Source organism: Pongo pygmaeus, chromosome 4 (genome assembly GCF_028885625.2).
Source record: "Pongo pygmaeus isolate AG05252 chromosome 4, NHGRI_mPonPyg2-v2.0_pri, whole genome shotgun sequence".
NCBI lineage: Eukaryota > Metazoa > Chordata > Mammalia > Primates > Hominidae > Pongo > Pongo pygmaeus.
This window is the reverse complement of record NC_072377.2, coordinates 165,182,231-165,209,748: the sequence shown is the minus strand read 5'-3', so window position 1 is coordinate 165,209,748 and position 27,518 is coordinate 165,182,231. Positions and strand designations below refer to the sequence as shown.

Below are 27,518 nucleotides of genomic sequence, written 5' to 3'. Positions count from 1 at the left end.
GAGAAACCATGACCCAAAACCTGCCCTGAGGCCCTTAGCATAGCTGAAGATATAGTCATATCAAACCACTTAACAGCCATATGTTAATGGCCATAATAGCCATTTAATGTTAGTAATGATAGTCCACTTTTAATGGGTGCTTACCATGTACTGAGAGCTTGAGATCCCCTCCATTAGCTAAGTCCTCAGGCAGCTCCTTCCAGTAGGTCCTATACTTATCCCCATTTTACAGATGGGACATGCAAAGTTGAGAGAGTTACATACCTTACCCAAGCCCACACAGCTAGTAGGCAACCTGGCTCCAAAGCTCACTGCTACCACTATACCAAAGACAGGTCCAGTTGCCCAAGGAAGTCTTAAAAAGCTTCAAGGAGGAGGTGCTGTTTGATTTGGGTTTGAAGGATGAGTAGAAGTTTGCCAGGCAGAGACAGGTGTGAAGTTCATCTCTCTGCAAGGTCCAGGGCGGCTAGGGAGAGTCAAGCATTAGTGGCCTGCAAGGGGCGGCCTGGTCAGTTGTGGGGAGGACCGGGAGATGCACCAGGAACACTGGCTTTGAGGATGTGGGTCTTCCTAGATGTTTGAACCTTATCCTGAGAACCCATGGAGGGCAATGAGAAGGGTGGGGAGGAGAGTGCCAGCTCCCTGGAAATGCACCCTGGCCTCAGGGACTAGTTATTACAGTTATTGCGGCCACCCCAAAGTGATGGCATCTGAACTAGAGGAGGAAGTGAGGATACTTGACAGGTTGTAGACAATAGGGTCAAAAGGACCAGCGAACAAAAAGCGTGGAAGATTTCAAGTTTCTTGCTAGTTGGAACAAAGTAACTTTCCTTAGCTGAGCTTGTTCAGCCTTTTTCATAGTGAACATTACTCTTGGAGGGCCCCTTCTGGAAACTGTCAGTTGAAGGACTCCCTCTGCCCTGTAAGTGAAGGGAATTGATGTTCATTGGGCACCTGCAGAGTGCCGGCGACTGTGAAATGCCTTGTGTGTGTTATCTGGCTTGATTATTAAAGTTGCTTCAGAAAGAAAAAGGATGAGTTAAATGTACTGACCAAGGCACTGGTGGTTCTTGAATGTCTGTGCATGTTTATTCCTGCATTTAACACACTGTTTTTAGCAGCCAGCTGCATGCTACACACTGTGCTAGCCACCGCCTAAGGGATGAACAAAATTTGTGTACACAATTGGGGATGAACAAAAATTGTGTCATGGAGCTTATAGTTGAGCATCAGGCTCAAGTGGAGAACTTGTAAAGCATAGATAGGTGCCCAGCTCCATCCCCAGGAATTCTGATTCGGTGAGACAGGAAATAGAGGGTGTATTAGGTCCCTAGGGCTGCTGTGACAATGCGCCACAAACTTGGGGCTTTATTCTCTCACAGTTGTGGAGACCGGAAGTCTGACATCAGGGTGTCAGCAGGCCACGGTTCCCTCTGAAGGCTCTAGGGGAAGATCCTTCCTTGCTCTTCTATCATTTGGCAGCAGCTGGCATTTTATCTGTGGTCTTCCTTGGCTTGTAGCTGCATCATTCCAATTTCCGCCTCCATCTTCACAAGGCCTTCTCCTCCTTGTCTGTCTTCACCTCGTCTTCCCTTTATGTGTCTCTGTCTCTGTTTACTCTTCCTATAAGAACACAAAACACTGATTAGCACCCATCCTGATCTAATATGACCTCATTTTAACTTGATTGCATCTGTAAAGACTCTATTTTCTTATTTATTTATTTATTTATTTATTTATTTATTTATTTGAGATGGAGTCTCGCTCTGTCGCCCAGGCTGGAGTGCAGTGGCGCAATCTCGGCTCACTACAACCTCCGCTGCCCGGGTTCAAGAGATCTCCTGCCTCAGCCTCCCGAGTAGCTGGGACTGCAGGTGTGCACCACCATGCCCAGCTAATTTTTGTATTTTTAGTAGAGTCAGGGTTTCACCTGTTGGCCAGGATGGTCTCGATCTCTTGACCTCGTGAACTGCCCTCCTTGGCCTCCCAAAGTGCTGGGATTACAGGCGTGAGCCACTGCGCCCGGCTGACTATTTTCAAATAAGGTCACATTCTGAGGTTTTGAGTAGACAAGAATTGTCAGGGAAATACTATTCATCCCAGTACAGGGAGGGAACCCCTTTTTAAATAGGTCCCCAGGGGATTCGAATGCGTGTGGTCAACTGGCAACCCATTTAGAAACCTTGGACTGTAGATGGGTAGGGAATTAGAGTCTCAGCGAGGGGGTAGTGGTGCAGTCACCCTACTGTCCCATTTTGGGCTTCTCATTAGGGTCGAAGCTCCCAGGAGAATCCACAAAAGGAACCTGGAAATCGGGGACAGGAGCTGGAGGTGTGGAGGGAAGAGCTTTGGAGCCACTCCACAGAGTGATCCCGGAGGAAAGCAGAGAGATCCAAGAACTGGACCTGTGACAGAGAACCAGCATGGAGGGACACGTCGGGACCTCTTCCCCTGGGTAACAGAGGGCGTGGGAGGATGAGGGGCACCCCAGTCCTCCACTCCAGCAGGTATGGGGGATGTGGTCCTGTAGGAAGCTGGCAGAAGTAAAGAATTCAGTTGGGGGGTGTGGTGTCTTTTAAAAAAGGCCATGAATGTTGTCTGTGGGGGTGTTTGGAGGCCCCAGAGCCGTGGGTTGTATGGGAGGCCAGGTCTGTGGGGATGTTTGGAGGCCCCAGAGCCGTGGGTTGTATGGGGGGGCCATGTCTGTGGGGGTGTTTGGAGGCCCCAGAGCCGTGGGTTGTATGGGGGGGCCAGGTCTGTGGGGATGTTTGGAGGCCCCAGAGCCGTGGGTTGTATGGGGGGGCCAAGTCTGGGGGGGGTGTTTGGAGGCCCCAGAGCCGTGGGTTGTATGGGGGGGCCAGGTCTGTGGGGATGTTTGGAGGCCCCAGAGCCGTGGGTTGTATGGGGGGGCCAGGTCTGTGGGGGTGTTTGGAGGCCCCAGAGCTGTGGGTTGTATGGGAGGCCAGGTCTGTGGGGGTGTTTGGAGGCCCTAGAGCCATGGGTTGGATGGGGGGCCAGTGGGGGTTGTGCAGGCATGTGTGTGGTCACTGTGGATGCCCTGGCAGCTGTGGCCGGGCCTGGTACAGAGTTTGCCGAGAAGGGCAGTGGCTCTGGCTCCCGGGGATGAAGAGGTGTGCTTGGAGCTGGCCTGCCTGCCATCTCCCCCGGAGTAGTACAGACGCCCACTGCGGATGTGGTGCCTGGGTTACCTTTCACTCTGCTAGAAGGAAGCTACAGACTGGACTTCAGCAGGAAGGGACGTTAACGGGCATTGTTGGCCTTATGTGACACGGGCCACCCTCTCAAGAATGTTGAAATAGTGTTCCCACAGAGGTGTTGATGCTTTACGGAAAATGCCTCCTTGGGCCTTATGAAGCAATCGGGGCAGAGAGAGGAAGGAGGGTGAGCCTCCTGCCTTGCTGGGCCTCCCAGGTCATGCTGTGTGCTGAGGCCTCTGAAGAGCCAGCCTTTCTCCCCCTTTCTTTGCCCCTTTACATTTGCAAGTCTCCACTTCCTGTTGGTCACCTTGGTTACACATGGTGTTTCTTCACCTCTCTGCGGTTCTTTGTTCTTAGACAAGACCCCTCTAGCTGTTGTCCCAGCCCAGGGCGTGGATTCCCGGGCTCATGTTGGCAGCAGTAGGGATAGGCATGGTAGGGAGGTTGGAGGAGGAGAGCAGAGTGGTTTCTCTTGGTGGCTGGTGTTTGAGAGCAGCTGAGCCCTGCTTTACTGCACCTTGAGCTGTTTACGAAGTGGTTGTCACCCTCCAAGTATTGTCACACCCCAAGCCCTGGCCCGCCCTTCTGATGTCCAAGCCCAGGATTTACCACTCACCTGCAGTGTGGCCTTGGCAGTTATACTTCTGTGCCTCAGTTTCCTGGCTACTAGGGCTAGTGCTGGTTCCATCTCGGAGGGTGGGTATGGGGACACAGCAAATGCACATAGCATTTACGTTCTAGTTGTAAGGGAGGAGATAGTCCCATGAGAGAGAGAGAAGTGGACATGCGTGCGCACAGAGAAACAGGACCGGATGTGCATATGCCGACATGTGTACATACTCTGAGTACTTACCTGCTGGTGGAATTGCTGGAGACTTTAGTTCTCTTTGTGCTCCTCTGTATTTTCTAAAATTCCTATAGTGATTAAGTATTTTATAATCAGTTAAATAAAACATTATTATTATTATTATTTTCTGAGATGGAGTCTCGCTCTGTCACCCAGGCTGGAATGCAGCTCACTGCAACCTCCACCTCCTGGGTTCAAGCAGTTCTCTTATTTCAGCCTCCCGAGTAGCTGAGGCTGAGGTTACAGGCGTGCACCACCACGCCCAGCTAATCTTTTTGTATTTGTAGTAGAGACGGGGTTTCACCATGTTAGCCAGGCTGGTCTTGAACTCCTGACCTCAGGTAATCTGCCTGCCTCGGCCTCCCAAAGTGCTGGGATTACAGGTGTGAGCCACCATGCCCAGCCTAAAACATTATTTTGAAAGGAAAATACAAACAAACCTAAACTATCACATGGAGGGTTAAAATACAGTGTTTTGAGAACATAGTGTCTAGAAAACAGTACAGTCAGAAGATCCAGGTTCAGATTCACCATTTATTAACTGGGTGATCTTAAGCAAGTTACTTTGTCTCTCTGAGCCATCCTTGTCTGTAATGTAGGGATGCTGGTAATCTCAGAACCCTTTTCTGTAGGAAGCATATTTTGAGATTGTGTGACACAGAATATGTATTGAGAAACATTGCCTTTGAAATGACTGCTAGGTGCATAGTTTATAATTTTTGAAGCTTCCAATCTTTGTGGGTCTGTTGGAGAATTAGAGTACAAGATGCATGGAATGCAGTGTCTGCCAAATTATAGAAAAAATATATTAAATTGTATATATACATACATACAGACTTTCAAGTTGTATATACAACTACTATATATACTATATATATATACACACATGTTTTGTATATATATATACACACACACACGTTACATATATATACACACACACACACATATATATACACACGTTAGAGACAGGGTCTCACTCTGTCACCCAGGCTAGAATGCAGTGGCATAATCGTAGCTCACTGCAGCCTCAAACTTCTGGGCTTAAATGATCCTTTCACCTCATCCTCCCAAGTAGTTAGGACTATAGGTGCTCACCACCATGCCCAGCTAATTTTTATCTTTTGTAGAGATGAGGTCTCCCTAAGTTGCCCAGGCTGGTCTCAAGCTCCTGGCCTCAAGTGATCCTCCCACCTCGATCTCCCAAAGTGCTGGAATTATAGGCATGAGCCACCACGCTTGGCCTCAAATTAGATATTTTTAATGTATATCTATCTGTATGTATAGAGATATCTATATATCTCATAAGGCTCTATAAAACTATTCATCATAATGAGCAATTCCAAATACTCATAAAGACTTGCAGGAAGGTATGAGAAGCTGGAGGAGCTAAATTTCAGGGGAAAGAGAAGGCTGTGTCCTTCCTTGCCCTAGGATGGCGTGTGCCTCGGTCTACCAAGTAGCAACAGAGGGTTTCCAAGGAGGAAGCAGTTTAGTGTTTTTGTTGTGTTTTGTTTTTTAAAGAGACGGGGTCTGACTGTGATGCCCTGGCTTGAATGCAGCTCCTATTCAGAGGTATGATCCCAGTAGTGATCAGCATGGGGGTTTTGACCTGCTCCATTTCCAAGTCGGGCCAGTTCACCCCTCCTTAAACAACCTGGTGGTTCCCCACCGATGGGAAGTCACCATATTATATACATAATATATAAGGGACGGGCACCTGGACCTCCCAAGGCAGGACACCCAGTACTTGGCTGCCTGGGGCTTTCTGTGAGCTGCCATGTGCTTTTTGTAAGCCTCTCCTAGGCTCCTGATGCCATGGCCATGTGGACGTTCTTACCAGGGCATTTCTGCAGGTGAAAGCTGTGGTTCTTAATCTCAGCAAGCTTTTCAGTAAATCTCTAGGTTTAGAATCATCGAATTATTAGGCATCACGCCAGGGATTTTTGCGAGTCTCGCCTTGTGGATGCACTGGAGTTTCATTTTCTCCAGCATACCAGGTGCTCCGCAGCCAGCACCCTCAGGCGCCTTTTCCCAGAGTCAGCTTTCTGGGATGTTGTTACTCTGCCCCCTGAGAGGGAGGAGGGCAGGAGGAGTGTCCTGTGGATAAATTCAACCTAGAGTTTTCCAAAGTTATATTAGTTTTTTGACGAACAAATGTTTCAGGACCTCTATGGGCTAATATAGGCTTCCTTTAAGGAGCAATGTAGTATACGATGTTTTGCCAAACTGTGGCCCACAGAACCCTTTTTTTCAGGGAGCATATCTTGGGACTGGTGTACCACAGAACACACATTGGGAAACACTGCCTTTGAAAAATGACTGCTAGGTGCACAGTTTATAATTTTTGAAGCTTCCACTTCTCCATTAAACACTCACTAACCCGCTTCCTCCGTGGAAACCCACTGTTGCTCTTGGGTAGACTGAGGCACATGTCACCCCAAGGCAAGGACAGAGCTTTCTCTTTCTGCTGGAATCCAACTCCCTCACTTACTTACTTTCTTTCTTTCTCTCTCTCTTTCTTTCTTTTTTTTTTTTTAGTAAAGATGGGGTGTTTCTATGTTGCCCAGGCTGGTCTCATCAAGAGATCCTCCTGTCTCAGCCTCCCAGAGTGTTGTGATTACTGGTGTGAGTCACCGCACCCAGCCCCTGCCCTGTTTCTTATGCCTCCTCGCTGGTCTTCATGAGTACTGGGAATTGCTCATTATGATAAATAGGTTTATACAACCTAAGATCAGGAACAAATAATTTTTTTTCTCACCTGTTCAAGTATTTGCCATTCCTGAAATATGGAGGTTTTTGTAATTATCAGGTGTTCCTTTTGTATCAGGTATTGGGGTCACAGAGCTGAACAAGACAAGCCCAGTCCCTGCCTTTATGGTGGTTACAGTCTAGCAGGCAGGAGGACAGTAAGAGTGAATGAATGAGTAGATAAAAAGTCCTAGGTGCTTGGGGAGGATCTCACAGAAGCATGAGCCTGAAACACCTTTTTCAGAAGTGACTTTTAGGCCAGGCATGGTAGCTCATGTATGTAATCCCAGCACTTTGGGAGGCCGAGGCAGGCAGATCACTTGAAGTCAGGAGTTCGAGACCAGCCTGGACAACATGGTCAAAACCCCGTCTCTACTAAAAATTACAAAAATTAGCCGGGTGTGGTGGTGGGCGCCTGTAATTCCAGCTACTCGGGAGGCTGAGTCTGAGAATCACTTGAACCTAGAAGGCAGAGGTTGCAGTGAGCTGAGATCGTGCCACTGTACTGCAGCCTGGGCAACAGAGCAACACTGTCTCAAAAAAAAATTAAATGAATAGAAAAAAAGAAGTGACTTTTAAGCTGAGATCTGAAGGAAGAGTGGATTAATAATGAGAAGTAAAACCTCAAGGCAATTAGAAGAAAACAATGCAGTGCAGGACATTAAAGGTTAAACCGAGGACTTCACTTCCTCCCCTAATAGAAGAAACCAAGGGTGCCTGGCGGAACTTTCATAGTACATGTCACCTTCTAACCCCTCCAAGGTTAGCCTCAAAATGCTTTCAAAGCCTGTGTGTGAAGAGCACGTGCTGAATTTTCTCCTCCCCCTCCCCGGCTATGCAGCAGTGATAGGTATGGTTCTCTTGGGGGCAGTCTCTGCCCTGCACATCTGGCTGTGGGCCCAGGGTCTTGAGTGACTGCATTTCACCTAGCCTCACCTGCACTCCCGGGCACGGCTGAGCCCAGCACAGGTATGGGAAGTGTTTGTCACTCTGCCAAGGTCAGCACCTGGGGACGGGGGTTGGGAAGAGCAGCCGAGGACCAGACACATGCCTGGAATCTTCAGAGACCTGTCCAGGCAGCCCTGCTGCCTCTCTGTCTCTCCGTGTGGCTTAGTTTGGGGCTTTAGGTGGGCTGTGATTCATGAGTCCTTGGCCTTTTCTGGGGCACTTTCCCTCTCAGGTAATCCTCTTTCTGCTTGAGAACCCCCGGGCAAAACTCTTGGGCAGCAAGGAGAGTGGTTTCTAAAGGGGCAGCCACCTCTCCTTCCCCCAGAATGGCTCCTCTGGTCTCAGAAATGCTGGCTCACACGTCACAGTAGGGTTTCCCACTTGGGGGGGCAGTGACCTCTGCCATGGGTTACCCTAAGGAAGGAAGCCAGGGTAGATAAGGGAGTCCCAAGGGGAAGGGAGGGCATAGAGGGCCACAGGCAGAGGGAAGATTCCTCAAAACACTCTCCGTGTATTCAGATGTCCATTCACTCAGCCAGCAGCTACTCGTTAGCACTTACTCTGTGCCAGGGACCAAGGGTATGGCCAAGGGCAGGAGAGAAGAGCAGCTCCCTCCCTCATGGAAACCCCCTTCTGTGGGGGGCAGGGGACAGTTCCTAAACATGCTTCAATGTGCAGTGGCTGCTGGCGGTGGGAAGCCCACAGGAGGCTGCTGGGTAGGAGGGAGGTCAGGGATGGCCTCTGAGGAATGGTCTGAACAGGGACCTGAAGGAAGAGAAACAGCCCACATGCCCAAAATCTGGGTTTGATGACGTCACGGCACAACCTTATGGTGAAAAACTAGGCAGCCATTGTAGACATTGTTTCCCATGCTCTCTGAGGGGCAAGTGGGAAGCAGTTGTAGATTGCTATGGTGTTTTATGAGAGTTTGCACAAAGAAATATCTGAAGAATCCAGGTAGTACCTAGTAGTACTTCTCTCTGAATCCTTCTAAGTGAGGGATTATGAATGATGTTATTCTTTTTTTTTTTTTTTTTTGAGACAGAGTCTCGCTCTGTCGCCCAGGCTGGAGTACAGTGGCACGATGTCCATTCACTGCAAGCTCCGCCCCCCGGGTTCATGCCATTCTCCTGCCTCAGCTTCTAATTTTTTTGTATTTTTAGTAGAGACAGGGTTTCACCATGTTCACCAGGATGGTCTCGATCTCCTGACCTCGTGATCTGCCCACCTCGGCCTCCCAAAGTGCTGGGATTACAGGCGTGAGCCACCGCACCCGGCTGGTTATTCTTTTTAAGATTCGTCAGTGAACATATAATTTATGATTAGTAAAAAGAAAAAGAAAGGAAAAGAAAAAAACGGAAAATTCCTTCTGGAAGGGGCTTTGCATTGTAGGAAGATGAAGTGGGATACTTACTGGGCATGGGGTGTTATTATGACAGGGCTGATTTTGTTAAAGGGATGATGTGGGGTTGCTAGGAAATCTTTGGGGATAAATTTTGAGCTGGGCCTTAACACAGTGGATATCTAGTCTTTTTGTTTGTTTGTTTCCAAACTGAAAACATAGTAACTGAAGTAATAAAGTGGTTATGCATTGAGCATTTTTGAAAAATTCAGGCTGTTGAAAAGCATGATCGTGAAAATCATGCAAGATCTCAGTGCCCATCTCGACCTCCCCTCCATAGCCACTGTTCATATTTTGATGTATGTTTTCTAAGTTTTTTCTAGCCCATAGCTATTATGTTAAAAATAATAATAATAATAAAGGACTGTGATGACAAACAAAAGCGGGGGTTTTTGTAAGGTGGATTTCTTTTTCCCGGAACTCCACCACGGCCATCTGTCCATGCCTCCACCTGTTCATCTCTAGATACTCCTGCAACAGATGGGCTTCCCTGAGTCAGGTGATCAGGGGCCAACAGCTGGGGAGGGAGAGTGATCAGGAAGCGTCTGCCCTTCCCTCCCCTCCCACCTCAGCCCCGTTCTTCTCCAGCCTCCCCCCAGCCTTTCTGCTGCCCACACTCTCGCCGCCTGTGGCCCTGCCAGACATGCTGAGGGGAAGGTCACCCTGCCTGGCCCGGTTCCTGCCCGCCCAGCGCCTGCCTGATTGCTGAATGCCTGCCAAGCGCCTGCCTAATCTGGGGAGAGCTTTAGAAGCCGCCCTAGGGCAGGCTGCTCTTTTGTTTCTGGAATCCAGGCCACTCAGCAGAGGGGCTGGCTTTCTGCACTGCGCTGCTGCGGCCTTCAAGTGGACTTAGGTCAAGAGTGCCTGGGGAGGAATGCAGTCCCTTAGAGCAAAGGCCTTGCAATGAATGCCTTCCCTGCACCCCCTAATTGGGTTAGCGAAGTGATCAGCTGGATTCTCAAGCTAAACAGGATAGGCATGCTGCAGTCCTACATTGTTATTTCTATGCCAAAGAATCTCCCTTTTCCCAGTGAGGGGAACAAGCTGAGGCTCAGAGCTGCTAATTCTACTTGGTTTGAGGGCTCTGCAGAGGACACACTGACAGAGGCGCCTCAGCTCAAAGGTAGAAAGCCTCATTGTACGTTTCTCAAAGCAGGTTTCTTTGAAAGCCCAAAGAGCCTTTGACAGAGATAGATCATTTCAACTTCTCTGAGACTTAATTCCCCAGCTTGAGGGAAGAGGAAGGGCCACTAGGCTTGCTGAGCTGCTGTTAACACCAAATACTCTCCATTTATGGCAGCGTGACCCCCATTTCTCAGATAAGGACACTGAGCATCAGTTCACATGCCCAAGGTTAGTAAATAGTGGAACTAAGATTCTGACCCAGAACTGCCTGACCTCACACTCTGTAGGTATCAAGCTAATCCTCGGTATGTGGGGGCGGGAGGTGAGGTGGTTGGTACAGGGAGTGACTCTGTATTTATTCTTTCTTATTCGATACATATTTATTGAATATCTGCATCTGTGCCAGCTACATAAATAAGTAAATTTTTGGCCACAAAGGAAAGACTACCAAGAGAATAAGGGGAACCTGATTTAGAATGATGGAGAGGTCAGAGAAGTCTTAGGAAATGACATTTAAGTCAGTATTTGAGGGACAAACAGAAATAGGGAGAAAAAGCATACCAGGGAGCCAGTGTTCTAGCTTCAAAATCCTGCCCTCTTGAGACTAGCCCCTTCCAGCACGCTGTACCTACTAACCCCTACTTGACATATATTGCTGTGCATTCCAATGGTCCATAACTTTTTCTTTTTTCTTTTCTTTGCTTTTTTTTGAGACAGAGTCTCACTCTGTCACCCAGGCTGGAGTGCAGTGGTACAATATTGGCTCACTGCAACCTCTGCTTCCCGGGTTCAAGTGATTCTTGTGCCTCAGCCTCCCGTGTAACTGGGACCACAGGTGTGCACCACCACGCCTAGCTAATTTTTGTATTTTTAGTAGAGACGGGGTTTTGCCATGACGGCCAGGCTGGTCTTGAACTCCTGGCCTCAAGCGATCCGCCCTCCTTGGCCTCCCACAGTGCTTGGATTACAGGCATGAGCCACTGCACCTGGTCCATAACTTTTTCTTTTATGCACCAATGGCTTTCTTTGAGAATCTGCTCAAGGCAAAGGACACTTCCCCCAGGAACATGTACAGGAAAGACGTTCTTTGTGTTGCCTTGAGTTCTCTTCTCTCACTTGGCTCAAGGGAAAGTCTGGAAGGCTTTGAGCTTGGCCTGTTGAGTGGGGAGGGAGGTCAAGACGTTGCCTATCTGACTGGTGTTTTGGGGCTTTGGACTGCACTGATGAAGGCAGTGTGGCCTGGCCAAAGGTCACTTGGCTAAGGCTAATTTCCGGCAGCTGCAGCCCACCAGACACCAAGGATCTATGACTGTGCCTGCTGCTTGTCATGACCCTAAACTTAGAGCCCTGTGCTTAGAGGAAATACCCACGTAGTCTGCAAGCTTGTGGGGGCTGCTGGAAGGTAGGAGCACTGTTGAGGGGAGCTGCCGCCCCACGCTGGCTGCTGCTACCAGCTGTCTGGCCTTACCCTAGGAAGAAGCTGGCCAAAAGATCTCTATGCAAGGCTGCTCAGACCAGGCCAATGCCCTGCTCTAATCCCTTCAGTTTCTATTGCCCTCAGAGTAGGGCAAGGCAGTTTTCTTAACAGGGCATGCAAGCTGGGCCCCTGCCCACGTTTCCAGCCTGTGTCTAGGCACACCCTGCATGGTTGGCTGTTCCCCAGATGGGACACTTGTGTGGCTTTGCAGGTGCTGTTTCTCCTAGTGAGAGATCCTTACCTTTCCTGCATCTTCAACAGGCAAATTTTACAACTTGGCTCAATCTGTCTTCTTTGAAGTTCCCACGGACTTGCTACTCTGTAGAGTTGGTCACCACTTCCCTCTGTTGGCCAGGACCTTCTGTATCCACCACTGCAATTCTTCCTTGCTTTCTTTACTGCCTCTCCCTCCCTCCCCACCCCTTCTGTCCTTCAACAATTAGTTATTGGGCACCTAACCCTGTTCTCTTCACACTGGGGTGCTGAAGTAACAGTGATGTGCAAAGGAGACCCAGACCTGCCCTCAAGGAGTTTGAACTCCATGTGGCTGCATACATTCATCAGACCATGAAGATGAAGAATACACAAGCACATCAGGTCTTTTCCTTAAAGAAGTTAAGCTGGGGCTAAAAGAGCTCCATGATTGACTGATTGATTGATTGATTTTGAGATGGAGTCTCGCTCTGTCACCCAAGCTAGAGTGCAGTGGCGTGATTTCAGCTCACTGCAACCTCCGCCTACCAGGTTCAAGTGATTCTCCTCCCTCAGCCTTCTGGGTAGCTGGGATTACAGAAGCACGCCACCATGCCCAGCTAATTTTTATATTTTTAGTAGAGATGGGGGTTTCACCGTGTTGCCCAGGCTGATCTTGAACTCCTGACCTCAGGTGATCCACCCCCCTCGACCTCCCAAAGTGCTGGGATTACAGGTGTGAGCCACTGCACCCAGCCGAGCTCCGTGACTTAAAAAAATTAAAAATAAAAAAGTTTTCTGGTAAACCCAAGCAATTAAAAAAAATATTGAAAAAAGGGATACTTTGAAAGTCTCCTAATTCAGATCTTTTGCTAGTTAGATAAAGCCCAGGGACTCAGGGACTTTTTGAAACTCGATTTCTTCATGTATAAACATAATGGAGAAGAAATAATTTATTCAGGCTTTGAGAGCCTTCCATGAGCAAAGCTCTAGGACTGCGAAAAATAGCTGAGTCCTGGTCTCTGAGCTCTCTGGAGGATCAGGCCAGAGGAGAAGTAATCAGTGTGAAATCTCAACTCAAGCCTCACTTTCAGGAGGCAGGCCTCCCTCCCCTCAGAGATGATGGGGCCTCCCAGAGCATCTGTGGCTTTCTTTTGCAGTATTAGTTCATCACAGTTTGGAATTCTGCAACTGTCTTGTTGCTGGATTGCCATCTCTCTCCCTTGTTGGACTGTGGACTCCATGACTGTGGGTGATACGTCTGTCTTGTTTTTTTATAGCAGCTTTATTGAGATATAATAATTCACATATCATAAAATTCACTTTTATTTTATTTTAATTTTTTTTTGAGACAGGTTCTGGCTCTGTCGTCCAGGCTAGAGTGCAGTGACACAATCTTGGGTCACTGCAGCCTCCTCCTCCTGTGCTCAAGTGATCCTCACACCTCAGCCTCCCAAGCAGCTGGGACTACAGGCACGCACCACCACAACAGGCTAATTTTTTAATTTTTTGTAGAAATGGGGTTTTGCCATGTTGCCCAGGCTAGCCTCAAACTCCTGAACTCAAGCGATCCACCCGCCTCAGCCTCCCAAAGTGCTCGGATTACAGGTGGGAGCCACTGCATCTAGCCAAAATTTAGCTTTTTTAATGTGTAATTAAGCAACCTAAATGTCCATCAACAGATAAATGGATAAAGAAAATGTGGTACGTATACACAGTGGAGTACTATTCAGCCATAAAAGAGAGTGAGATCCTGTCATTTGCAACATGGATGGAACTGGAGATCATTATATTAAGTGAAATAAGCCAGGCACAGAAAGACAGATTTCACATGTTCTCACTTATTTGTGGAATCTAAAAATTAAAACAATTGAACTCATGGACATAGAGAGTAGAAGGATGGTTACCAAAGGCTGGAAAGGGTAGTGGGGGTTGTGGGGGAGGTGGGGATGGTTAATGTGTACAAAAAAAATAGAAAGAATGAATAAGACATACTATTTTATTGCACAACAGGGTGACTATAATCAATAATTGTACATTTCAAAATAACTAAGTGTGATTAGATTGTTTGTAACACAAAGGATAAATGCTTGCAGGGATGGATATCCCATTCTCCATGATGTGATTATTTCACATTGCATGCCTGTATCAAAACGTCTCCTGTACCCCACAAATCTATATACCTACTATGTACCCACAAAATTAAAAATAAAAAAATTAAAATGTGCAGTTTAGTTGTTTGCGTATTCACAGAGCTATACAATCATCACCACTATCTAATGACAGAACAGCTCTATAACTCCAAAAAGAAACCCCATACCCATTAGCAGTTATTTCCCATTAACTGTTACCCCTAACCTCTGGCAACCACTAATCTACTTTCTGTTTGTATGGATTTGCCTATTCTGGACATTTCATATAAATGGAATTATATCATATGTGGCCATTTACGACTGGCTTTTTTCACTTAACATAATGTTTTCAAGATTCACCCCTGCTGTAACATGTGTAATATTCTGTTGTATGGATACATTACCTTTTGTTTATCCATTCATCAGTTGATAAGTGTTTGAGTTGTTTCTACTTGGGAACTGTTATGAATGATGCTGCTGTGAGTATTCATATACAAGTTTTTGTGTGGCCATATGTTTTCATTTCTCTTAGGTGTATATGTATATATATTCCAAGGACTAGAATGGCTGGGTCACATGAGAACCCTACGTTTAACATTTTAAGGAGTTTCCAGACTGTTTCCCACAGTGGCTGCACCATTTTACTTACCCACCAGCAGTATATGAGGGTTCCAATTTGCCCCTATCCAGCACTTGTATATATATTTTCAGTTTTGTATTGATTTTTTTTACAGCAATCATTCTAATGAGTGTGAGGTGGTATCCTATCAAGGTTTTAATTTGCATTTCCCTAATGATTAGTAATGTTGGGCACCTTTTCATGTGTTTGTTGGTCATTTTTATACTTTCTTTGGAGAACTGTCTGGTCAGTTCATTGCCCATTTTTAAATTGGGTTGTTTGCCTTTTTATTGTTGAGCTGTAAGAGTTCTTTATATGTTCTGGATACAGTCTTTTATTAACGTGATTTTCAAATATTTTCCTCCATTTTGTAGGTTGTCTTTTTTCTTTCTGGATGGTATCTTTGGAAGCATAAACGTTTTAAAAGTTTTGAAATTCAACTTATGTATTTTTCCCTTGATGCTTCTTGTTTTAGTGTCATATCTAAGAAACCATTGCCTAATCTAAGGCCGTAAAGATTTCCCTGTTTTCTTCTAAGAGTTTTATAGTTGTCAGTCTTACGTTTATGTCTGTGTCTATCTTATTCCAGATTGCATCCCCAGTGCCTAGAATAACGCCCAATGTAGAGAAGGTTCTTGATACTTACTGAGTAAAATGAATGAATGAATAGCTCTTTGAATGAATGAATGAATGAATGAGCAGATATCCCTTCTAGTCCTGGATCTGCTGCTAGTTAAGTAAGCCCCAGGGTTGAGAGAGAGGTATTCTGTAGAAGAGGGGCACCAATTTGTTTCAATCTCATCCTGTTGTGAGCCTGCCATAAGTGAGCTTTCACATTCCTTTTCTGCCAACTTATTTCCTGTTTTCCTTCAATTTTACTTCTTTTTAGTTTCCTTCTTTGGCAAAATGTTGCAAAGACATTTCCTAAACAAGTAGTGTCTAGGCTGGGCTTGATGGCTCAGTCCTGTAATCCCAGCGCTTTAAGAGGCCAAGGTGGGAGGGATCTCTTGAGGTCAGGAGTTTGAGACCATCCCAGGCAACACAATGAGACCCCTGTCTCTACAAAAAATACAAAACAATTAGCTGGGTGCAGTGGTGCATGCCTGTAGTCCTAGCTACTTGGGAGGCCAAGGCGGGAGGATTGCTTGAGCCCAGAAGTTCAAGGCTTCTGTGAGCTGTGACTGCACCACTGCACTCCAGCGTGGGTAAGAGGGGGAGACTCTTCTCTTAAACAAACAAACAAACAAACAAATAGTGTCTAATCTACTTTGATTAAACGGTAAATATGAGAGATACTGCATATAAGAACATTTTTATGTTGTAAAAATCTTTGTCGGTTTGATATCTTTTATTGGTTTTTCTTGAGTTAGACAAATAAAATAAGGTAATGTGGCAGTATATATATTGCAAAGTAGAAGTAAAAGTCATCTAGTCACCTCCCAGGGGCGTGGGAAGTATCATGATATCTGAACTTACTGTTAGAAAAAAAATGTATATGCATGTAGAGAGAAAGAACGCAAATGTCAAAAATTAGGGAATTGAGGTGAAGGGTATTTGGGAGTTCCTTGTACTATTATTTCAACAACTTTTTTAGGTTGATTTTTTTCAAAAACCTGTCTCTCGTAATCCTACCCTCAGAAAGAATTAGATGTGGATCCTGAGAGGTCACAGGTGTGCTAGGCATTTTGCATACATTATAAATTTAGTTCTCAGCTCTCGAGGAGGAAACAAAGGTGATGGCAGGTGACCAGGGTCACACAACTTGGCTGAGTAGTGGAACCAGAATTTGGATGTGTTACTTCAGACTAGACCCTAGGGAATAAAAAAGAATTTGGACTTAGACCTCTGACCCTAAGGCCTTTATTCCTTTATGGCCTTGTGTATCTCAAATAGCAAACCTTTCCCATGGGAAGGAATGACTGGCTTCCTCTGTCATCCTCTAGGTCCCTGATACTTTATGAGCCTGTGCTTAGTGAAAGCAGATGGGAGATAGCCCAGGAGGGGCTGCCATCCTGGGACTTGCAGGAAAACTAAGAAGGGTATGGAGGGAATCGTTGCCTCCCATTCAGGCCCTGAGGTCCCATTTCCTGGGACAGCTGAGACTCTCAGGAGGCAGCCCTGACCGTCACCCCTCCGCCCCGCCTGTCCTCCAGGAACTGAAGCTGCCCACCTTCCGAGCCCACTCCCCACTCCTGAAGAGCCGCCGGTTCTTCGTGGACATCCTGACCCTGCTGAGCAGCCACTGCCAGCTCTGCCCTGCAGCCCGGCACCTGGCCGTCTACCTGCTGGACCACTTCATGGATCGCTACAACGTCACCACCTCCAAGCAGCTCTACACCGTGGCCGTCTCCTGCCTCCTGCTTGCAAGTAAGCAATAACCTACATCTTCCTCCGCGCTTGTGCGGTCTCCTCCCCCTCAGTGCGCCTGGCTGCTTCCAAATCACTTTACATTTTGACGATCTTTGCACGTCTTATATGTTCATCCTTCACTGAGCGTTTTTTAGCATCAACATTTTTAGATGCAACATTTTTTAGCATCTTTAATGTACCAGACCAAGTGATAAGGATGTTAGCAGCTTGTCTCAATTAATCCACACAGTGGCCCTAGGAAACAGATACTCTTAGTATACCCCACTTTACAGAGGCACAGAGAGGTGACGAAGCCAGTTTTGGGCTGCCCGGGTAGTATATGGCGGACAAGATTTGAGCCCAGAACTGCATGATGCCAGAACCTGTGCCCTCAACCTCCTGTCTCCTGCTTCCTGGTATGGGGGATCTGAATGTGCTGTGAGGGGAACCCTAGCAACCACTGTTCATAAGGTGTTTTGAAATGTGACTGCTTGATTTGGACCTAAGCAGGATCCATTGTGTGGTCACCAGGCCTGGGCACAGCCCTCTTGGGGTTTGCACCTTCCAAACAGGCCTCACTAAAAACACAGCGTAGCTTTGGCCATCCGTCTGTCCGCCTTGGTAGAGATTACTGTGTTAATTTGCTGCTACTCGGATGATCTCCTTAAAACACAGTTCTGCCATGCCACCCTTCCACTTAACATCACCCCATGGTTTACTGGCAGTCTTAGGATAAAGACCAACACTTGAGTTCCTGCCTCTTTGCCCTGTGCCTTTCTCCTCATCACTTCCTGGGTTCCAGCCACACTGGCCAAGCCGTCTCTTGTCATAGAGCTTTGCACATGCTGTTCCCTCTACCTGGATTGCTTCTCGCTGCCTCCCACTGCCCATCTGGTTCTGGGTAGACATCACCCAGGCTCTACATCCCTGTGAAAACCTTCCCCCACTGCCCTCAGCAGGTGAGGTCTCCCAAGTATGCAGACCCTCAGCATCATGTGCTTTGAATTAACAACCACCACCCCCCATGGATAGCAAGTTTCAGGGATGGAAAGGAGCTTGGCACATAGTAAGACCTCAAAAATAATTTGTGTAATCAATGAAACTAATGGAGCTAATGGTTCCTTGAGAGCCAGGCCTCTACACTTCTATAGGTTGCCCTAATGCAGAGGAATGGAATGCCCCAGAGGCCTCAGGCTCAAAGTGGCCAGGTACAATTAGGACATTTCTTTGACATCTGGTATTTTATCCTTGACAGTCAGATTTTACATTCTCCTCTGAGATATGTTTCTGTCCTATTTCATTATTCATTTCCCCTCCCTGCCCCACCATCCTTCATCCTGCTTGGTGCTGCAGGACTATGGCACTCACTTTCTTCTGTAACTTTGTCTGCTTTTGGCAGGCTTCCATAAACCCCATGGGCACGATCACCCAGTTCCAGAAGCACAGATTTAGAGTTTTCAGAATTCTGTCTCGTTTTCCACGCTGGCACCTTTTACCTGCTGTTGTTCATGATCCCATTGGCTGCTTTAGGCTCATAGCCCCACGTTTGGTGATTTTTCTCTACCTTCGGCCAACTGGATTCCCTTGTTACACATGGGAGCCAGTCTTGCTGGGTGTCCAGCCTGTCTCAGCACCCCAAATCAACGTGCAGCCCCCTTTCATCTGCGGGGCTTGTGAAACATCTCCGGCTGTGGAGGGCACACTGGGGCATCGTATTTCAAGCAACACAGGAGAAATTTGTGCTGCGGCCTTTGGCCTGCTGCTGTCTGTGATCTATGGGCTGCATTGAGGCCTGCTGGGGGCAGGGGACTTATATTTCCATGGGGCTATGGAAGCTCTCCCCGAGTGTCTGTCTGGGGAGCTGGGATGTGAGGCAGACACTGGAGACTCCTTTGTGCTGCTGCCGCCTTGGCGGAGAGAGGGAGCGTTTCAGACGGAGAGGCAGACGCCCCCACCCACGTGTCTGAGGGCAGCACAGCCTCGGGCAGCAGGAACGGATTTTTCAGGACACCTGCCATATGCTGCAGAGACCAGAGGGAAGAAGAGTTTCCATGTCAGCCTGAAATCCTATTCTTCCCTCCTCCCCTCTCCCCAGGCCATTGTGGGCCACAAGGGGGATCCCCTTGCCTCGGGAAGTTTGGAGATCTGCTAATTTTGTACCAAATTATTCTGAGATAAGAAGAGCTGGGGTTCTTGCCCCCCCACCTGTCAATCTCAGGTTTTTAAATCTGCTTCCAGATAGACAGGAAGGCCGGGCGCGGTGGCTCACACCTATAATCTCAACACCTTGGGAGGCAGAGGCAGGTGGATCACCTGAGGTCAGGAGTTCGAGATCAGCCCAGCCAACATGATGAAACCTTGTCTCTCCTAAAAATACAAAAAAATTAGCCAGGCCAGTCAGATAATCTGAGGTCAGAAGTTTGAGACCAGCCTGACCAACATGGAGAAACCCCATCTCTATAAAAACACAAAATTAGCTGGGCATGGTGGCGCATGCCTGTAATCCCAGCTACTCAGGAAGCTGAGGCAGGAGAATCGCTTGAACCCGGGAGGCAGAGGTTGTTGTGAGCCGAGATCATGCCATTGCATTCCAGCCTGGGCAACAAGAATGAAACCCCATCTCAGAAAAAAAAACAATTAGCCAGGTGTGATGGGCGCCTGTAATCCCAGCTACTCAGGAGGCTGAGGCAGGAGAATTGCTTGAACCCGGGAGGGGGAGGTTGCAGTGAGCCAAGATGGCGCCATTGCACTCCAGGCAGGCTGGGCAACAGGAGCAAAACTCTATCTCAAAAAAAAAAAAAAACAGATAGACAGGAAGCAGAGATAGGATTTTCTCACCTACCTACAGCCCCTTCTGCCCGATCAAACAGGGCTCAGCCAGGGACCCATGTCTGCGGGCCACAGGAGGAGGCAGAAGAAGCGAGAGCATTTCGTCATTCCACAGTGGACACATGGCAAAGACACCCTCTCTCCCTCAGAGTTCATTGTTTGCGTCTCCTACCTTAACACAGGATAGAACTGTACTATAAATATAGTATAGAGATCACTAAACAGTAAATGAAGTTGAGCCTCCCTCTTCTTTAATCTTTCATCTTATACAGCACCCCTCCTGCAATGTCTTTTTGTTGTTCCTGTTGTTTAATTAAAAGGATAATTTGACAACATGGAAATCCCACGACTTCCAGGTGAGTTGGCTTTGGCAGTGCCCCTGAATCATCGGCATCACAGCGGCTGTGGCTTCCTTCCTTACTGTTCTCTTTATACACGCTGGACCCCATGCCAGGCACTTTACACACATCACACGGATCCTCACGACCAGCCTATGCGGTTGTGCTGTCACCCGCCCCTTTTATAGGTTCAGAGAGGCCACGAAACTTGCCCAACTTGTAGTGTGGGGTTGTGTGTGTAGGTTTTTTTGTTGTTGTTGTTTGTTTGTTTTTGCAAAGAAAAATACAACCAGGCACGGTGGCTCACACCTGTAATCCCAGCACTTTGGGAGGCTGAGGCAGGCAGATCCCTTGAGGCCAGCAGCTCAAGACCAGCCTGGCCAACATGGAGAAACCCTGTCTCTACTAAAAAGAAAAGCCCACAAAAATTAGCTGGGTGTTGGTGGCTTGTGCCTGTAGTCCCAGCTACATGGGAGGCTGAGGCTGGAGAAATTGCTTGAGCCTGGGAAGCAGAGGTTGCAGTCAGCTGAGATCATGCCACTGCACTCCAGCCTGGGTAACAGAACAAGACCCTGTCTCAAAAAAGAAAAAAAAAGAGAGAAAGAGAGAGATAAAATTCATGCCACAACATAAAATTCAGGATTTTAACCATTTTAAAGTGTACAGTTGAGTGGTGTTCAGCATCTTCACGCTGTCTCTACTTCCAGAACATTTTTATCACCTTAAAAGGAAACTTTGTACCCATTCAGTAGTCACTTGCTGTTTCTTCCTACCCCCCAGCTCTGGCAGCCACTAATCTGCTTTCCGTCTCTATGGATTCGTCTATTCTGGCTATTTTATATAAAGGGGATTATACAATATGTGACCTTTTGTGTCTAACATTGTTCTCTTCATACAGAATTTTGAAGGATCATCCATATTGCAACACATATCAGTACTTCATTTCTTTTTTTTTTTTTTGAGACGGAGTTTCGCTCTTATCGCCCAGGCTGGAGTGCAATGGCACGATCTCAGCTCATTGCAACTTCCACCTCCGAGATTCAAGCAGTTCTCCTGCTTCAGCGCCGCCCCCCAACCCACACTGCCCCGCGTAGCTGAGACTACAGGTGTGTCCCACTACGCCCGGCTAATTTTGTATCCTTAGTAGAGACAGGGTTTCACCATGTTGGCCAGGTTAGTCTCGAACTCCTGACCTCAGGTTATTCACCCGCCTTGGCCCCACAAAGTGCTGGGATTACAGGTGTGAGCCACCTCGCCCGGCCTTCATTTCCTTTTATGACTGAATGATATTCCATTGTATATCCCACAGTGTGTTTATCCAGTCATGTGTTGATGGATGTTTAGGTTGCTTTCACCTTTTGGCTATTGTGAACAGCGCTGCAATGAATATTTGGGTACCAGTTATATTTGAACACTGGTTTCTAATTCTTTTGGGTATATGCCTATGGGTTGGATTATGGGTCATGTGGTAATTTTATGTTGGACTTTTTGAGACATCTTGGAGTTTTGCTTTTGCTTGGTGGTTGCTGCCTGGAGATGACTGCAGTGTTGAGGCTTTGGCCCCAGGGCATGGACCAACCTGAGGAGGGAGGGAGGGTTGGGGAGAAAGCCAGGAGGGCAAGAGGTGACCTTTTGCTAGGGTAGCTAGCCCTTAACTGTAAGACCTTATTATTTTGTACAAGAAGTGTGAGATACGTTTTTACTTTTAAAAACCTGGAAGAATTTAGCCAGGTGTGGTGGCACATGCTTGTAGTCCCAGCTTCTTGGGAGGCTGAGGTGGGTGGAACTCTTGAGCCCAGGAGGTGGAGGTTGAAGTGAGCTGAGATCTTGACACTGCTCTCCAGCCTGGGCAACAGAGCCAGATCCTATCTCAAAACAAACAAACACACAAAAAAACTGAAAGGTACAGAAGTACCTATTGCGAAAAATAAGTTTCTCCCCTTTGCTCACAGTCCCACTCCCACAGTTTTGTGTGAATCCTTCCAGACCTCGGCCTGGCGCGGTGGCTCACGCCTGTAATCCCAGCACTTTAGGAGGCCAAGACAGGCGGATCACTTGAGATCAGAAGTTCAAGAGCAGCCTGGCCAACATGGTGAAACCCCCTCTCTACTAAAAATTCCAAAAATTAGCCAGGTGTGGTGGCACACACCCGTAATCCCACCTACTCAGGAGGCTGAGGTGGAAGAATTGCTTGAACCGGGAGGCGGAGGTTGCAGTGAGCCAAGATTGCACCACTGCACTCAAGCCTAGACCACAGCGCAAGACTCTGTCTCAAAAAAAAAAAAACACAAATCCTTCCAAACCTAGATGTGTTTTCATAACTGGGAAAATAAACTTATTTTCATTTATGGGGGGAAAATGAATCATAGATTACACCCCTACACACTACCCAGTGAACAAAACTGCCAAATTCCCTCTCTTCCTTCCTTTTCCATTCTTCCTTTTTCTTCCCCATCTAATTGCAATTCCATCGTACTTTTTCTCCTTTCTTTCACTGTCACTTCCGGACCCTGAGCCTGAGCCTGTCCCTGAGAAAACAAGGTTTCTCACTGGTGAGTGGTTTTCCTCTGTCCTCTGAGCCCCTCCTGCCCCTGGCCCACTGCCTGGTGTCTGTGAAAAGCAGTGGAAGGTGAGGCTGATAGATCTGACTCTTACAGTAAAGTTCTGACTTCTGGTTTCTGTAGGTGGGGCCACATCCTGTGCTGACCTTCGTGCTGGCCCCTGTCCTCCTCCCTAGGAGAGAGAAATATCTGGCAGGAGGTGGTCGCATGGCCTTTCTTTTAGGGGGGTGGGAAAGCCCCCCTCTCTGGCTCTGGTCCTCCTGCAGAGCAGGGTCCCTTAGCTCTGTGAGTCAGTCATGCTGTGCTGAGCTTACCTGTGAAAAGGCCCATCTCCTTACTACAGATTGTTTTTTTTGAGACAAGGTCTCACTCTGTCACCTAGGCTGGAGTGCAGTGGCGTGATCTTGGCTCATTGCAACCTCCGCCTCCTGGGTTCAGGTGATTCTCGTGCTTCAGCCTCCCGAGTAGCTGGGATTACAGGCACACACCACCACATCCAGCTCATTTTTTTATTTTTAGTAGAAACGGGATTTCACCATGTTGGCCAGGCTAGTCTCAAACACTCGACCTCAAATGATCTGCCCGCCTCGGCCTCCCAAAGTGCTGGGATTACAAACGTGAGCCACCACACCTGGCCCTTACTATAGACTTTTAAAATTACAATTATTATACTCACTTGTAAAGTGAGATTCAAAGAATAAAATAAAAATTCTTTTCCCCATCCCAGGTAACCCCTGGGAACAGTTTCTTCTGAATTTGATCGGTGTATTTTTCCGGAATTGTTCCATGGATATACAAACACAGTTGATTCTCATTATTAATGGATTCTGTTCTTGGGAATTTGCCTACTTGCTAAAACTGTTTAGTAGGCCGGGCGCAGTGGATCACCTGAGGTCAGAAGTTCGAGACCAGCCTGGCCAACATGAGGAAACCCCTTCTCTACTAAAAATACAAAAAAGTTAGCCAGATGTGGTGGTGGGCACCTGTAGTCCCAGCTACTCGGGAGGCTGAGGGAGGAGAATTGCTTGAACCTGGGAGGCAGAGGTTGCAGTGAGCCAAGATCACGCCACTGTACCACAGCTTGGATGACAGAGTGAGACTCTGTCTCAAAAAAAAAGTGGCGGCACTTTCGTGGTGCTTGGCAAACACGCATAGAGCCGTATGTCCCATATGGATTGACCCATACCCATATTCCAAGCCGAGACCCAGTAAGAAGCACTCTGCCTTCTTCTTTCACCTCTCACACTGTAAACAAATGTGTTTTTAGTGGACTTAGTGCCACATTTTTCATATTTTTGTGCTTTTTGTTGGTGATTTTGGTGTCGGCAAGTCTCCAAGAATAGAGCTGAAGTGCTGTCTGGAGCTCCCAAGGTCAAGAAGGCTGTGATGTGCCTTGTAGAAAAAAGCCTCTGTGAGAGAAGCTGTGTTCAGGAAGAAGTTACAATGCTGTTGGCTATGAGTTCAATATTAATGAATTAATGTATTAAACAACTACACAACACAAAGTTATAGGCTGATCAGTTGATGAAATGTTGTGATCAGAGTCTCGCAGGAACCTAACCTTGTACCTTCCCCTAGGAGCACTGGTTCATTATTCACTAATTCAGTGTGCACAATGGTTTTATAGAGCATGACTGACATGAATAACAAGAGCTGACCAGATAGATTTACACAGCTGGGTTACTGCTAAAGGTGCTTTCTTCATAGTATGTTAGGCAACCTCTTTTTCCATCAGCGCTTGTGGATTTACTTCACTCTTTTTATTGACTACAGAGTCCTTTGTTTTATAAACACTGTCATTTATGTAATGATTTCTCTATTTTTGGACATTTAGGTTGCCATCTGTTTTTTTCACTGCTGTACACAATATGACGGTGACTGGCTTTTTCCCTGTATCTTTGCAAACTTACATGAGTCTGTCTGTAAGATAAATTCCCAGAGGTGGAATTGTTTTGGTCAACAGGTAGGTACACTGAAGATTTTGATAAGTAGGGCCAAATTGCCTTACGGAAGTTTTAACTCAACCAACAGCTGATGAGATCCGTTTTTCCCTAAATTTAACTTCATTTGTGGGAGACTTTGGAACCGTTAGCATTGGTGGTATAGTGGTGAGCACAGCTGCCTTCCAGAAAAACATTTATTTGACTTATTCTCTACCTAAACAATAAACTATAAAAGAACAGCAGTGTCTCTTCTCCATCCTGGCCCCTCACCCGTGTCCACTTGGGGCTTCTCTTCTGTGCTCCCAGCCACGAGAGCCTTTGCCCTGCATTTCTGCCTTTCCCTATCCGGGAAGCACAGACCAGGAATCCTTTCCGGACCGATTGCTTTTAGTGCCTGTTAAGCCTCATGTCTTAGGGCAGATACCACTAAAAGCTATTGCCTGCCAGGTACCTGTAGGGGGGCTTCAGGAGATTCTAGGAGAGGCCTGTCTTCCTCCCAGTAAACCAGCATCACTCCCCCTGCATCCTCCATCCCCCACTCACCCCTGCTTTGATTACTTGGCAATTCTTGCTTCTGAAAAGCAACTTCTTTGACAACGAGGCGGGGGCGGGATGGGGTCTCCCCACTGGAGATTTCAGAAACTTGAAAGCAGTTTTAATCCTTTCTGGTCGACAAGGATGAATGAATATGCTGCTTCCTAGCCTGGAGAAGTTAAACACATCAGCTCTCCCCAAAGCTGGGAATGCTTGAGATGCCTCCACGGCTCTAATTGTAGGCAGCAGCTGCAAATGGGGCAATATTTCCAGGTGGTCTTTTTCGGGGGTGTATTTCTGACAAAACATGAGATTTATTGATAGAATTAAACCTAAATCTGCAAGGAAATGTGGCAGCGCCCTTGCAGGAGATAATTTAATAGCTCCCTACATCTCATGCAAGAGTGATCAGGAGGAAACTCCATTTCCTCCCTGCCGTGGAGAGCATTTGAAATGCTTGAGCCTTTCAAAGTTTGAACATTTCAGGAATCAGAACAGGTCTTACATTTGATGTGTGCAATTAAAGTGACTATTGCTTATCTTTCTTCCAAAACACTGCCATGACATCAATGGTGCTTCTCTAATCAGTGCCATTTGGGTGGTGGCCACACGGCACGGAAAAGGTGGTCTGTCACATTAGGGCCATGCTGAGCAAATCTGGGCACAGGGCTCGAATGTCACAGCACAGTGAACGGAGGACATGGTGATTTTCCATTTCCTGTTCCCATCTCTGCAGACTGGCAGGCTTAGAGCTGTTTCAGGGGAGGGATTTTGTGTAAACTGCCTGTCAGACAGCTGGCTGGGCCGGAAGCTCTTAAATTGTTCAATTTGCGTTAGCAAGTTTAACACCCAGACCTGTTTGTCCAGGGCCTAACTTTCTGGGCTCTGCATGGCTTTTTTTATTTTAATTTTATTTTTGTTTTCCGGGAGTGGGGGTTGTATTTCAAGCTGCACGAATTAATTGAACATGCGGTGATCAGGAGCCCCTGATCACAGCAGCCCACCCCTCACCACTCAGGCACTTACCTATCAGTATTGTCGGTTGTGATAGCTAGCACTGGCAGGGCAGCTTTGGTTGATTTTGAAATCCGTTTCAGACTCAAACAAGGTATGTCGGCCTGTTCTATCCCTTGGTGCTAAGATTAGAGATTATTTTTATGTGTGGCGCATTTACCTGGATTTTTGAGATTGTCTTCAAGGAGTGAGTGTTGCCTCCCTCCACCTCCTAAATCTTAATTTTAATTACAAGCATTGTGGTGTCTAGACAGGAAAAGTCTCTCTTTGTCACTGACATAGTGAGGTTTCTGGGACTTTTCTAGGAAAGTCTGATGCCTCCCGACTTGTAGGTACTTGTAAAACAGGTTCATACCGAGATATTCTTGGACTGGAGCAGACCTACGTTCTGGAACGTTCTCTGGCAGTTATTCTGCTAGCTCTGACTTCTAGATTCCCAGCAGCAGGGTCTTGCCTTCTGAGGAGTTTAAAGTGTTTTTTATCAGCAGGAGAGTAGTATTTGTCCCTGTAGAAAACCAGAAGATGGGAAAAAATAAAAATAACAAAATAAAAATCGCTTGTAATCTCACTACATTTCTCTTTTCTATCATCGGAACCTGGGGGTGGAGGGTAAATCCTAGCCTCAGTGGTGATGGGATCGTTAATGTTTATTGAGTGTTTATTTTATTTATCTTTTTGAGGCAAGATCTCACTCTGTCACTCAGGCTGGAGTACAGTAGCATGATCACGGCTCCCTGCACCTCAACGTCCCAGTACCTGGGACCACAGGCACATCCACACCACCAGACCCTGCTATTTTTTTTTTTTTTTCGAGACACCGTTTCGCTCTGTCACCCAGGCTGGTGTGCAGTGGCGCAGTCTCGGCTCACCGCAACCTCCGCCTCCCAGGTTCAAACGATTCTCCTGCCGCAGCCTCCTGAGTAGCTGAGATTATAGGCGCCCACCACCTCACCTAGCTAATTTTTGTATTTTTAGTAGAGACAGGGTTTCATCATATTGGTCAGGCTGGTCTTGAACTCCTGGCCTCAAGAGATCTGCCCGCCCCGGCCTCCCAAAGTGCTGGGATTACAGGCGTGAGCCACTGCTCCCAGACTTTTTTTTTTTTTTTTTTTTGGTAGAGACAAGGTTTTGCCATGTTGCCCAGGCTGGTCTCTAACTTGTGTGCTCAAGCGGTCCACCAGCCTCGGCCTCCCAAAGTGCTGGGATTACAGGCATGAGTCACTGTGCCCAGCCTATATGTCA

General features: G+C 47.2%; 1 protein-coding gene across 5 annotated transcripts in view; it reads left to right on the top strand.

The window, feature by feature from the left end:
* CCNJL (cyclin J like) overlaps positions 1 to 27,518 on the top strand; it is a 61,442-nt gene that overhangs the window by 15,519 nt on the left and 18,405 nt on the right. For 3 of the 5 annotated variants that reach the window (XR_010126457.1, XM_054489020.2, XM_063665331.1), the window contains one exon: positions 16,862 to 17,075. Coding sequence is in view for 4 of the 5 variants with exons in the window: in XM_054489020.2 (XP_054344995.1) it covers positions 16,862 to 17,075 (214 nt within the window). In the remaining variant the exon portion in view is untranslated. Of the gene's footprint in view, positions 1 to 2,271; positions 2,456 to 16,651; positions 16,748 to 16,861; positions 17,076 to 27,518 lie in introns of all 5 variants that reach the window. The other 2 variants (XM_063665329.1, XM_054489019.2) reach the window with 2 other exon arrangements.